General features: G+C 42.0%; 1 protein-coding gene across 5 annotated transcripts in view; it reads right to left on the minus strand.

Annotated features, from left to right (window-relative positions):
* MOK (MOK protein kinase) overlaps positions 1-12114 on the minus strand; it is a 58489-nt gene that overhangs the window by 22126 nt on the left and 24249 nt on the right. For 4 of the 5 annotated variants that reach the window (XR_005363805.1, XM_038545779.1, XM_038545780.1 and 1 more), the window contains one exon: positions 995-1084. The exons of the other annotated variant lie outside the window; for it this stretch is intronic. Coding sequence is in view for 3 of the 4 variants with exons in the window: in XM_038545779.1 (XP_038401707.1) it covers positions 995-1084 (90 nt within the window). In the remaining variant the exon portion in view is untranslated. The remainder of the gene's footprint in view (positions 1-994; positions 1085-12114) is intronic. 5 annotated transcript variants of the gene reach the window in all.

Here is a 12114-nt window from a genome sequence, read left to right on the forward strand (position 1 = left end):
TGGAGGCCCCTGGCCAAGCTGCCAGCATCTGAGTTCAGACAGCTCTGAGGGATCCTGAGCCCCAGGAGGGGAAAGCGTGTCACTGCAGACCCTACTCAGGGCACCTCTGGCGGGGCTATCAGGAGACCCACACGCAATCCCAGGCAGAAATGCCTGTGAAGTGTGCACGAAGCACCATCCCCATGGTGACTGCTGCACCTCGCAGTCTCTGGACCTGGCCCACACTGACCGCTCAGAACACTGCAGGCCAGGAGGCCACACAGCTATGATGAGACATTTCACTTTGAGTTTAAGACGGCTCAATCCTCTAATTAAAATCAATCGCACTTTCATTGTCAGACACCTGGCTGGTTTAAAAGCAGCCTGGAAAGCCACAGAGAGACTTTAAATGGTGTGCACCTTCTCAGGGCCCACAGAAGGGCAGGGCCCAGGACCCTGGGTCCGAGTTCCTGGCTCAGGGTCCAGAAGTATGGTGCAGAATTGCCAACACCTAGGGATGAGCTGTGCTCTGCCTTCTTGATTGATAGGTAAGCTTTAGGGAAACTATTCTTAGAACTAGAACAGAGATGAAAAGTCCCCTGAATTGCATCAACCATAGTAAGGTAGGAGGTCTCACTGCCTGAGACTGTGCAGACGTGGCAACTGGCAGGGACAAAGCAAGTACAGTCCCTGACACATGACAACAGTACTTTCCCATTAGGCCTCAGATGCACAGGCCACTGTCTACAAAGAAGCCTCACGGACCTACAGCAGAGGAACCATTTGAATTTTGTATGCTTTTATAATACGAAGTCACCTAAACGAAGGCATTTCCACAGCAGGAATCAGTTATACATTTGTCCAAGTAAAGAAATATGTGACAAGATAAAATGAAAATCATTACTCCCTGAGCTACAAGACAAGTATTTTAAATGTCTACCATGGTTTTATTTCTTAAAAAGACTTAATCATGTAATCAAATTGAGATAATTTGTAAAGCCCCAAATATACTTACAAAACCACTTCATGCAACGTAAGAATGTTTGGGTGTGGATTCAGGCGCCTCAGTGCTTGTATCTCCCGCAGATTGTTCACTTGCTCAATACTATTGTGTAGGTAAAAATAAATAATTTATAATTTAAGTCAACTTTCAATTAGGGTTAGTCAATCATTATTTATTACCCATGGTCACAACTGAAAAACTCACAAATATTTCAAGCAAGTTAATCAGCTTATATTTTTCCCGACAGCAGTTAAAATTCAACACGTCTCAATCTGCATTATCTGATAAAAACCAAGGTTCTTATAGCTTTGGACATACATTCAAATTTTCCCCATCTAAACTCCTGAAAGAATACCTTGGTGGTTTCTTTGATAATTAATAAACATAGGAACATATAAAATTCCTTATTACTAACCAGCTGAGCAACATGAATACCACCTGAAGTACACATTTCAGACTTCCATGAGCAGACAGGGGAGTTGAATAAAGATACCAATCAGACAAAAGGAAGAGGAAAAAAAAAAGATCAAGTGGAACATTCTTTTGGGGGCACTTAGGCAACTGATTATAGAGCATCTTTCAATCACCTTTCCTGGGGTCTGCACTGGAAGAGACGACCAAGGCTCTTCTCCAAGGTCCCACACCTTGAGGGGAGCCCACTGACTCAGGACTAGGTTGCTGAAGACCCCACCTCTACCTGATGCCTGTCATGCCCCTACTTGTGGCATGCTGTAGGTCAGTGGGAAGGACCACTGGGAAGGACCTAGCCCCTCAGGGGAAATCTGACAATTTCTGGAAACATTTTTAGCTGTCACAGGTTCTGTAACATGCTGTTCCATACTGGCATTCAGCGGTAGCAGCCAGGAAGGATGCTAAATATCCTACAAGGCACAGGACAGGCCCCACAACAAATAATAATCTGGGCCCAAACGTCAATAGTGCCAACGTGAGAAACCCTGCTCTAGGTGGAAAGAGCAAGAAACCAATGGAGCTAGTGACAGTTCTGATTTTATAATACTCCGTATGAAAAAAATTAGTTTTTAGAACTGGATAGTCAAACAGTGAGACAAACAACCATCCACTCTTCTCATCTTTAATATGAAAACCAGTTATCATACCCTAAAACATATTCTGCTTATTGCAGACATAATTCTTTTATGCCTCCACAAACATTTCACTCAGAAATAATTAACTAATATATTTAGAAAGGTATTTTCATCTAAGCGCCACAAACCTTTGTTCAAATAACAATATTTTATTTTAATAAAATACAAATAACCTCTGTTCTTTTAAAAATCATGAAAATAGGGCAGCCTGGGTGGCACAGCGGTTTAGTGCCTGCCTTCCGCCCAGGGCGTGATCCTGCAGTCCAGGGATCGAGTCCCACATCAGGCTCCCTGCATGGAGCCTGCTTCTCCCTCTGCCTGTGTCTCTGCCCCACCCCCTCTCTGTGTCTCTCATTAATAAATAAATAAAAAATCTTTTATAAATAAATAAATAAATAAATATCACGAAAATAATCTAAAAAACTGGAATTAACCAATCTTCTGTGTCTTGGAGCTGCTTCAAATTTTGTGGTCAGGTGATATCCAGGGTTTTATTTGTTTTCACTATCCTGTTGGAGACAGAAACAATCCTGGAATTGAACACAGTGGAGTGCAGGCAACCTTTGCTCCAAAAAGAAACAATGATATCTACCATAAATGGATTTTTTCCTACAACCAGAAAAAACTATAATTATACCAGGTCCAAGTCTAAAAAATAAAAAACATTAAATTATACAATTTCAACATTTCATCGGAAGTGGGTTGTTTGTTTTTTTTTTTTAAGATTTATTTTAGAGAGAAAGGGAGAGAGTATACATGAGTGGGGGGAAGCAGAGGGAGAAGAAAGCAGATTCCCCACTGAGCGCAGAGCCTGACATCACAGGGCTCCATCTCCGGACCCAGAGCAGGACCTGAGCCGAAACCAAGAGTGGGACACTTAACCAACGGTGCAGTCGCCCTGGAAGGGTTTGTTTGTTTTTTTTTTGTTTTGTTTTGTTTTGTTTTATTTATTCATGATAGGCACACAGTGAGAGAGAGAGAGAGGCAGAGACACAGGCAGAGGGAGAAGCAGGCTCCATGCACCGGGAGCCTGACGTAGGATTCGATCCCGGATCTCCAGGATCGCGCCCTGGGCCAAAGGCAGGTGCCAAACCGCTGCGCCACCCAGGGATCCCCCTGGAAGGGTTTTTATCGAAAAGTTTATCTAATCCTTCCAATCTGTAGGAAGAAAGTCCTCAAGCTGAAGGGGAAGAAGTAGTTATATTAATACTAGACAAAGTAGATTTCAAAATAAAGATTATCACTACCTATAACGACTTTGTGATGATGGAGCAGTACATCAAAAAGACAGGACAATGTGCTAAATAAGAGAGCTTCACACACAAGGAATAAAGCCTGATGGCAGAAAGAAGAAAAAGCCAGAAGTTCCAGTACTCCTCTACATAACTGACAGAACAGTCACTGAGAAAACTGGTAAAGATGCACAAGATCCTAACAATACTGTTAACCACCTTGACATAACTAGCCTTCTATCGCACCCATATTTAACACCTTCATTCAGATGTTCTTCAATCAGATGAACAGGCTGGACCCAAAGATAAGTCTTAATAAATTTCCAAATACAAAGACTTATGGAACATATTCTCTGACCATGAGGGACTTAAATTAGAAATCAGCGATAGTAGAGGGGCACCTGGGTAGCTTAGTCAGCGAGCCATCTGGTTTAGGCTCAGGTCATGATCCCAGGGTCCTGGGATCCAGCCCTGCGTCAGGCTCCCTGCTCGTGGGGAGTCTGCTTCTCCCTCTCCCTCTCCCTCTGTCTCCCCACTGCCACTTTGTGCTTGTGCTCTCTCTCTCTAATAAATAAATAAGGTCAAAGGAAGGAAGGAAGGAAGGAAGGGAGGGAGGGAGACTAAACTAGGTAGAAAAGCCCTAAATATCTGGAAATCAAACACATTTGTAAATAAACCACAGGTAAAGAAGAAATCACAAGGCAAATTAGAAAACATTTTAAAGCAAGCAATAAGAAAACAACATATCAAGACGTATGGAATGCAGGAAAATAGGACTTAGAAGTGCATTTGTGCTTTAAATGCTTATGTAGAAAGGAAGAAATGGAAAAAATCAATTATCTATGTTTTCACCTCAAGAAGGTAAACAAAGAATAAATTAAAACAAAACAGGAGAAAAGCAACAATAAAGAGCAGAAATCAATGGCACAGAAGAGAGACAAACAGTGATGCCTGAGTGGCTCAGTCGGTTGAGTAACTGACTCTTGGCTTCAACTCAGGTTGTGATCTCAGGGTGGTGAAATCAAGCCTTGTGTCAGGCTCCACGCTTAGCAAGGAGTCTACTTGGGACTCTCTCTTCCCTGCTCCTCTCACCCCCAGCTCTCAAATAAATAAATCTTTTAAAAACAGACAAATAATAGAGAAAATTAATAAACCCAAAGTTAGTTCTTTGAAAAGATTAATAAAACTGATAAACCCCTAGCAAGACCAATGGAGGAAAAAAAATGAGATAAAACACTACCACCAATTCCTAGTATCAAGAATGACGGAGCGGACATCACTAGAGTTAGATTATTAAACAGATAAGAGCGTATTATGAACAAGTGTATGCCAATAAATATGACAATTTAAATAGACAAATTCCTATAAAAAAATTACCAAATCCAACACAAACTTGAAAATCAATGTAGCCCTTTGGGGATCCCTGGGTGGCTCAGCAGCTGAGCACCTGCCTTCAGCCCAGGGCATGATCTGGGAGTCCTGGGATCGAGTCCCATATCGGGCTCCCTGCATGGAGCCTGCTTCTTCCTCTGCCTATGTCTCTGCCTCTCTCTTACTGTGTCTCTCATGAATAAATTTTTTAAAAAATCTTTAAAAATATTTTTTAAAAAAGTAGCCCTACGTTTACCAAAGAAACAGAATTTGTTAGCAAAAGCCTCCTCACAGCTGATGGAAGTGTTCTAAAATGGGATCATGGTGAGAGCTGCACAACTATATGTTTCCTTACAATGGGTGGACTTTTATGATATGTAAATTATATCTCAATGAAGCTTTGAAAAACCTTATGAAAATCCCAAATTACTTGGTATGGTTCTATTTGACTGTAACATTCCGTGGGACCAGGGTACCATCATCCACTGCCCTGCTTTGTCTCCAGCTCATCACCACTATGAATGATGTTGTGATAAACATCACGGGGTATGGGGATGAAGCTTCCCCACGAAGGAAACTTCTAGGCCCAGGTGATTTCACAGGTAGATTATTTCAAACATTTAAGAAAGAAATACTCTCACACATTACAAAAGGTACATGAGTGGCAAATAAGCAGCACATGAGTGAGTATTCAGCATCACCAGTCATCAGGGAAGTGGAAAGTAACCAAAATAAGACTCCACTACATACTCAACAAGGGGGGCTAACATTTCAGACTAACACCAAATGCTGGAGTGGGAGGAGGTGTGCAGAGCACCTGCAACTCTCATTCTTTGCTGGTGGGGATGCAAGCAGGTATAATCACTTTGGAAAGAGGCTTGGCAGTTTCTTATAAAGTTAAACACCTACCCTTTGATTCAGCGATTCTGTTCTAGGTAACTGCCAAGAAAAATGAAAACCTATATCCCAACAAGACTTGTACATGAGGTTTAATTAATAGCAGCTTTATTCATAGCAGCCTGAAACCAAAACCACTGAAAAGTCTGTCACCAGGAGAAGGGATAAACAGATTGTGTCATGCTATGAATGCTACTCTGCTACTCGGTGGTAAAAAGGTTGGTAAAAAGGTATAAACTGCCGGAGCCACAGTGTGGATGAATCTCAAAGACTTCATGCTGAGCCAACAGAGCTGGTCAAGAGAGCACATTCAGCACTTTCTAGGAGATACCATTTAGTACGAATTTCTAGCAGAGGATAAAGGAAAAAAAGCCAGAAGAGTGATTGCCTTGGATGGGGGTGGAGAACTGCCATGAAGGAGCTTTCTAGGTGACAGAAATGTTCTATCTCTTAATTACATGATAATATCCATTTGCCAAAATTATAAAGAAATGTGCATTTTAACGTATGCAAATTTTGCCTTAAAAAAAGAACCGTATACTAACAAGCAAGCAGGGAAGGAGGCCCGGTGGAGATGCACAGGAAATAAAAATCACAGGCGTGCTGATTCTGGCTGCTGGGCACCTGGGGTTCATTATACTGTTCTGTTTACTTTGTATACGTTGGAATTTTCTATTATTATATTCTTTGTAAGTAAAAGAGCTTTTAAAGTGACTCACGAATTTCTTGCCTTTGTTTTTATTTAAAACCTTACAAAGCAGACTTTATTTTTGTAAAAATAATTTGAGGACCATGTAGTCATGTGACTTGAGAAAAACCACGGGCCAAGTCAAGACCAGACGGCTACATGGCATTCTGCAGCAGTGAGGAGCGCTGGAAAGAACAAGGCTCTGGACCTACAACAGACTCGGGTCCCACGCTGGGCTTTACTGCTTGCCAGCTGGGTGATACCGGACAGGTGAGGGGACTGGGCTCTCCAATCAGGCTTCCCTAACCTGAAAGAAAGCAACGACAGCATCTTTCTTCTAGGGCTGCAGTGAGGATTAAATGCTATATGTACAAAATTCACCCGGCGCTGGGCGTGGCGCCAGACCATTGGTGAACAACTGCTGTCATCTTTATCACGATTTCTGCTATCGCCCCGCTTCAATTTTCTCAAGTCTTCAAACCCCACTCACCTGCACTGTTATATGGCAGGCTGTGACTGTGGATCAGAGCACAAGCACTGTGCTGAATGCCTACCTGCCCTCAGTCAACCCTCACAAGGGCTGATCACAAGGCTGATCACAGGACACTATGAGGGAGATGTTAGGTAGATACCCCACATGGTATATACAGAACAGCTGAGACACAGAGAGATGGAGGAACCGTCCAAGGTCACATAACTTCAGAGCCTGAGCTAGTCCCTCTGCCACTAGGAGTGGCCCACGTGTGTTATTCTTATTGCTTCAGGACACAGAGAGATCCTATAAATATCAAGACCACAGATTTTTTTTTTTAAAGAAACTCATTCTGTCTCTTCATAGTATTTTTATAGGAAGAATATGGAATACAATCATAGCAAAAAAGAAAGGGGGCCCTCTAATTAACCATTGCACTTGCGGGGAGTACAGGTGGAAACCATGCTGAAGATTTACCAAAACAGGTATCAAAAGGGCTGGGTCTGCTGGCTCCAGCAAGTAACTCCCTTATCCCCAAACTGAGCCTTCGAGCCACTCTGGAGAACAACCCTTGGAAGCTGAGAGTACCCTTCCCAACAACAATCCTGATGAACTCACTCATCCGACCTCACCCGGACTTCACATGAGCAACTATTATTGCAGGTGCTGTCCAGTTCTATTTCAGTAAAAGGGGGAGGCAAGGAATGGAAGTAAAACCTGAAGGAGGTGGGAGTCACAAGCTCCAAATACCAACCTCGTTCTGCCCGTGTGACTCAGCGTGATTTTCCTGTTACTGCTTCTCGTTTCTCATGCCACCCACACAACTGTGCAAGGTGACTCTGAGGATTTACTTAGACGAGGATAAATCAGCAAATATTGATTTCCAAAGAACGGAAAATTATTCTTCAAGCGAATAAGATTAAATTTTTTAACGATGATAGATACTCCAAGAGCTAGAAATATTATTTTCATGGGTAAAAAAACAAGAGAACATTAAATTTGTGGATCAAGTATCAGTGACACTGGAGCATCCAACAAATTTGCAATCTGCTTCCTAAAGATGACCCTCAAGGCAGCTGTCTTTCTTCTAGAACTTTCTTCTAGAAACAATAAAGTCCAATTTTTCCAGCACCATTTATTGGAGAGACTGTCTTTTCTCCAGTGGATAGTCTTTCCTCCTTTGTCAAATATTAGTTGACCATAAAGCTGAGGGTCCATTTCTGGATTCTCTATTCTGTTCCATTGATCTATGTGCCTGTTTTTGTGCCAGTACCACACTGTCTTGATGACCACAGCTTTGTAGTACAACCTGAAATCTGGCATTGTGATGCCCCCAGCTATGGTTTTCTTTTAAAATTCCCCTGGCTATTCGGGGTCTTTTCTGATTCCACACAAATCTTAAGATGATTTGTTCCAACTCTCTGAAGTAAGTCCATGGTATTTTGATAAGGATTGCATTAAATGTGTAAATTGCCCTGGGTAGCATGGACATTTTCACAATATTAATTCTTCCAATCCATGAGCATGGAATATTTTTCCATCTCTTTGTGTCTTCCTCAATTTCTTTCAGAAGTGTTCTGTAGTTTTTAGAGTATAGGTCCCTTACCTCTTTGGTTAGGTTTATTCCTAGGTATCTTATGCTTTTGGGTGCGATGGTGAATGGGATTGACTCCTTAATTTCTCTTTCTTCAGTCTCATTGTTAGTGTATAGAAATGCCACGGACTTCTGGGCATTGATTTTGTATTCTGCCACACTGCTGAATTGCTGTATGAGATCTAGCAATCTTGGGGTGAAGTCTTTTGGGTTTTCTATGTACAGTATAATGCCATCTGCGAAGTGGGAGAGTTTGACTTCTTCTTTGCCAATTTGAATGCCTTTTATTTCTTTTTGTTGCCTGATTGCTGAGGCTAGGATTTCTAGTACTATGTTGAATAGCAGTGGTGAGAGTAGACATCCCTGTCTTGTTCCTGATCTTAGGGGAAAGGCTCCCAGTGTTTCCCCATTGAGAATATTTGTTGTGGGCTTTTCGTAGATGGCTTTTAAGATGCTGAGGAATGTTCCCTCTACCCCTACACTCTGAAGAGTTTTGATTAGGAATAGATGCTGTATTTTGTCAAATGCTTTCTCTGCATCTATTGAGAGGACCATATGGTTCTTGTTTTTTCTCTTGCTGATATGATCAATCACATTGATTGCTTTACGAGTGAACATCCACATGCAGAAGAATGAAACTAGACCATTCTCTTACACCATACACAAAGATAAACTCAAAATGGATGAAAGATCTAAATGTGAGACAAGATTCCATCAAAATCCTAGAGAAGAACACAGGCAACACCCTTTTTGAACTCGGCCACAGCAACTTCTTGCAAGATACATCCATGAAGGCAAGAAAAGCAAAAGCAAAAATGAATTATTGGGACTTCATCAAGAAGCTTCTGCACAGCAAAAGAAACAGTCAACAAAACTAAAAGACAACCTATGGAATGGGAGAAGATATTTGCAAATGACCTATCAGATAAAGGGCTAGTATCCACGATCTATAAAGAGCTTGTTAAACTCAACACCCAAGAAGCAAATAATCCAATCATGAAATGGGCAAAAGACATGAACAGAAATCTCACAGAGGAAGACATAGACATGGCCAACAAGCACATGAGAAAATGCTCCACATCACTTGCCATCAGGGAAATACAAATCAAAACCACAATGAGATCCCACCTCACACCAGTGAGAATGGGGAAAATTAACAAGACAGGAAACAACAAATGTTGGAGAGGATGTGGAGAAAGGGGAACCCTCCTGCACTGTTGGTGGGAATGTGACCTGGTGCAGCCACTCTGGAAAACCGTGTGGAGGTTCCTCAAAGAGTTAAAAATAGACCTGCCCTACGACCCAGCAATTGCACTGCTGGGGATTTACCCCAAAGATACAGATGAAGTGAAATGCCGAGACACCTGCACCCCAATGTTTATAGCAGCAATGTCCACAATAGCCAAACTGTGGAGGAGCCTCAGTGTCCATCGAAAGATGAATGGATAAAGAAGAATCAGCCATTAGAAACGACAAATACCCACCATTTGCTTCGACGTGGATGGAACTGGAGGGTATTATGCTGAGTGAAATAAGTCAATCAGAGAAGGACAAACATTATATGGTCTCATTCATTTGGGGAATATAAAAAATAGTGAAAGGGAATAAAGGGGAAAGAAGATGAGTGGGAAATATCAGAGAGGGAGACAGAACATGAGAGACTCCTAACTCTGGGAAACGAACAAGGGGTGGTGGAAAGGGAGGTGGGCGGGGGGTGGGGTGACTGGGAGGGGGGCACTTGATGGGATGGGCACTGGGTGTTATCCTATATGTTGGCAAATTGAACTCCAATAAAAAGAAATTTAAAAAAAAATGTAAGAAAAAAAAAGAAACAATGAAGTCATTTCTTCCTGTAAGTTAGAAATAACAGCAGTACCTTTACCAATTGATACTGTGGGGTACAGATTTAACAAGAGAGGACCATATGTTTAAATAACATATGTTTATTTACTTCTCAAAAATGGATGACAACTACAGAGAAGAAAATAATGAAACATTAGTATCTTTGATATCTTTGAAATATCAGGGGGCAGCCCAGGTGGCTCAAGCAGTTTAGCACTGCCTTTGGCCGAGGGCCTGATCCTGGAGACCCAGGATCGAGTCCCACGTCAGGCTCCTTGCATGGTGCCTGCTTCTTCCTCTGCCTGTGTCTCTGCTTCTCTCTCTCCTCTCTGTGTATTCTCAGAAATAAATAAATAAAATCTTAAAAAAAAAAAAGAAATATCAGGAGGAAGCTTAGCAGCAACAGGAGCAATTCCATATTGTCAGTGGTTACTTTTATTTATTTTGATTTTTTTTTTTTACTTTGAAATCATTTTAGACTAACACAAGAGTTACCAGATAGAAAGTCCCCATAACCCAGCTTCCCCTAGTGTTAACATCTTACGCAACATTTATCAAAACTGAGAAAGTAATGTTTGTACAGTTCTATTAACTAGACATTTTATTTAGATTTCCCCAGCTTTTCCGTGAATGTCATTTTCTCTTCTAGGACCCAGGACACATCATTATAATTAAGTCATCATGTTCCCATACTGACCTCCAGTCTGTGACGGTTCCTGTCTTTTGTTTTTTGCTAACTTGACAATTTTAAGGGGTACCAGGCAGGTATTCCATAGAATGCCCCTTAATTTGGTCTGATGTATTCTCATAATTAAACAGATTACGGACTTTCGGGAAAGAACACCATCTTTGATGGACACCTTTCTGTACCGTATTACAGATATCTCTATCTTCCTGAAGGCACACCCATGACCAAGTGTGATTTCTCCTGACGGCCAGCTCAACAGAACAAGTGTAACCGCATGTTCCTCTGACACACAAATAATCCCAGAAATGCCTCAAGTCTGCAGGCTCTGTCCAGTCCACTTTTTATATCTATCTCTAAACAAAATAACAGCCAGCAATCATTGCTATAAGCACATCCACCCCTGAGCCTGACAGTGGAACCTGATGGGGGATTCCAATCCTCTCCTGATGTGCAAATGCATCACATCCCGCCATTCAAAGTCCTTTCTCTGTTACTCTGGGGGTGCGGTGCTTCTCTCAAAGGTAGTTGTTTCAGAAAGCCTGCTCTTTGGGTATGGGATAGTTAGTACACTGTGCATCAAATCCTCCACCCCAAATAGTTTAAAGGTAAAGGTGGAGTAGGAAGAAAGATAAACCCAGAGATGCAGAACACACAGAGGAAGGGAGGAACAGAGGAAAAGCTGAAGACCCAGACGCTTCAGAGTCCTGGCAGCAGTAGGTAAAGAACCGGATGCTCTGGGCAGTGAAGGGGGAGGATTCTGGGTCGGTGAAATCTGGATTCAAATATGGTTCTGCCCACCTAGTGACCTATAGTGACAACTTGTCAAGCTACTTCAGATCTCTGAGCACCTCTCTTCGTGTGCAAACCAGGGATGGTTACAATTACCCCATGGGGAGGTCACAAAGGTGACATTACTATTCTCAATACTCTCTAACTGTCCTGTGCTCCTTTCTGATCTGAGAAACAATCTTTTGTACTAAGAGTCTAAAATCAAGGTTTATATCCTGAAACACTTCAGAAGACTGTGTGTGGATGTTGGGGAATGTCTACTTTTTTTTACAACTTGCTTTTACTATTTAGAGACCTCAATTCCTTTGATATTAAACAAAGGCTGAGCTTCAAGCCTCTCTACTGAAGTTTCCCAGCTGCCGTGAGGCAGCCGCTGCTTCATTATTCTGACAGAGCTGCCTAATCACATCTGCTGTCTGGCTCATTAGTGCCCTATGTTAGAAAGCTGCAAGT

This window comes from Canis lupus, chromosome 8, assembly GCF_011100685.1.
Source record: "Canis lupus familiaris isolate Mischka breed German Shepherd chromosome 8, alternate assembly UU_Cfam_GSD_1.0, whole genome shotgun sequence".
Lineage (NCBI taxonomy): Eukaryota > Metazoa > Chordata > Mammalia > Carnivora > Canidae > Canis > Canis lupus.